We start from the raw sequence: 2,177 nt of genomic DNA on the forward strand, positions 1-2,177 counted from the left end.
CCGGCCCACCCACCCCCACCGGGAAGGTCCCAGAGCTGCCCCACAGCCCCAGCCCACCCTTACCCTACACACAGATGTGGAGAGGCATACATCCCCCAGTACCTCCCTCAGGAGTGCACACAGCAGCAGGAACCCCCACTCCCTCCCCATGCTCGCAGCTCTATCTTGTGCCCCACTCCAGCTGGGCAGCACCTGCCCCAGCCCTCTCCTCCCTTGCCGGGGGGGCCTCAATCTGCCGCGGGGGGCCTACACCCCTTCCCTCCCCCACCCCTTCTCCCCCAACAGACTTACCAGCTGGACGCTGCTCTCCAAGCTGAAGGGCTGCATATCTGAAATCAGATCAGCATCAGCTGATATGGCTTGTTCCTAATCGTCCATCGATATCAGCCCCCCCAAAAAATAAAAAATTTGTGGGTGTACCCCTAGTTATTTATTAATAATTGCCATTTGCTTGTGTTCTATCCAGAAAGACTAGAAGGAAAAGTGCAAGGACATCAGTCTAAAGAAAATCTAAATTGAGCAAGACCCTAGATAAATAAATTAAAGTTAATTTATGTGAATCAGGCAGCTGTGTAATAATCAGGTACTTGGAGGCAATGGTAATTTCCAAAGAAAATACAGCCAGACAAAACATTTACCAACAGGAAGATCAAAGCTGCAACCAAAAAAAAGGAAGTATCTTTTATTATTCTTATGCAGTATGCAGCTTGTCAGTTTTCTTCTTGGCTGCCACTTCATAGCCAAGAGATGCCTACTTTTGAGGAGTGGAGTGAATCCTGAACTTTGAGCAACTCTTTTTGAAATAAAAATGTTAATAGTATACATCATGCTTATTTCTTTTTAATACTCGTTGGGTTTTCAGCTTTGTTATGTCTGGGTTCCTGAGGACCCAAAATGTAGATATGTATTGTCCCTATTTTCCCCTCTTTACAAAAAAAATATACAAAGATTGCTGAATGGGAACATAACCTCACAGGAAAGTATGTTTTAGGACACAATACAATTGATTATATATCTTATAGAAGCTTACGTCTTTGATGTATATTTCACTGTAGCAATAAATTTGGGAAGTCTGTTAGTTTTCCCATGCTCATAGAATTACACATGTCACAGCTTAATACCTTTTCTCACATAAATTGCTGTACAGATATATAATTACAAAGTCAACTTCAAATAACAGGGAACCCACAATTGTACACTTACTTATTCAATGTGAGGTCAAGGATGAACTTGGAACCAAAGGCCTCAATCTGGAAACTTGCCTGGGCCAGATGCACAACCTGAAGACATGAAAACAAAATAAGAATCTTTACCTTTTATTTTTCTATATGTTCAAAACAAGTCAAAGCATTAAGTGAAGTCTGTACACAACATAAGCAACTTCATTTATTTTTAGAATGGCAAACTGTATAATAATTTTAAAAAATGATGAGGACACTTAAAGCCTAAGATCTTGCCTCCTATATCTTCCAATTATACACACTGGTCCAATAACAGTTACTATGTCACTTCACAAATCATGGAGAGAGAAATAAAATATATACTCAAATATAAGACAAGCCTTCCCCTCAACCATCATCGGGGGGGAAAAGCTCCTCATCTTACATTCACTTACAAGGACACCTCATTAAATACACTGTCTATCATTAAATTGCTGCCAAAAGCAGCATGTGCTCATTAAAGGAAACCAACTATGAAGTGGATGAACTGCAGCCAACAGTGAGCATGACTATAAAACACATGACCCATATTAGGCAAACATATACTGATTTTTTTTTCAAAAATATGTATTTCTATATATAGACACACAACTAATATATATACACATATACACACATACATACATAACTGTACCTTTAACAACCTGTCATGTAACTGCTGTGGTTCACTTGGCAGACCAAAAACACACTTACAGTTAAACTATTTTAGTGCTGTTACAAAGTTCACACCATGCACCCATCACCATTCCCTTGAAAACATCCGTTTCATAAAAGGCTCCCTCAGTTCCCTTCCCCCTCCCAAATTGTCCTGTTTTCCAGTCATTTCACTCTTCTTTGTGTTCATTGTCGTCATCATTGCATTTCCTCACCGTTCTCCTAGTTGCTCTCTTCCAAGGGCTTGCCTCTGAGAAGTCTATGCCAGTCCCCTCTCTTCCATATAAGGTCACCATCTCTTTC

General features: G+C 40.7%; 1 protein-coding gene across 1 annotated transcript in view; it reads right to left on the minus strand.

The window, feature by feature from the left end:
- ADAM23 (ADAM metallopeptidase domain 23) overlaps positions 1-2,177 on the minus strand; it is a gene marked incomplete at its 5' end in the record, with an annotated part of 186,474 nt that overhangs the window by 153,508 nt on the left and 30,789 nt on the right. Inside the window, one exon of the mRNA XM_025211029.1 lies at positions 1,204-1,280. Coding sequence (XP_025066814.1) covers positions 1,204-1,280 — 77 coding nt within the window. The remainder of the gene's footprint in view (positions 1-1,203; positions 1,281-2,177) is intronic.

The sequence above is a fragment of the Alligator sinensis genome, unplaced genomic scaffold (assembly GCF_000455745.1).
Source record: "Alligator sinensis unplaced genomic scaffold, ASM45574v1 scaffold372_1, whole genome shotgun sequence".
Lineage (NCBI taxonomy): Eukaryota > Metazoa > Chordata > Crocodylia > Alligatoridae > Alligator > Alligator sinensis.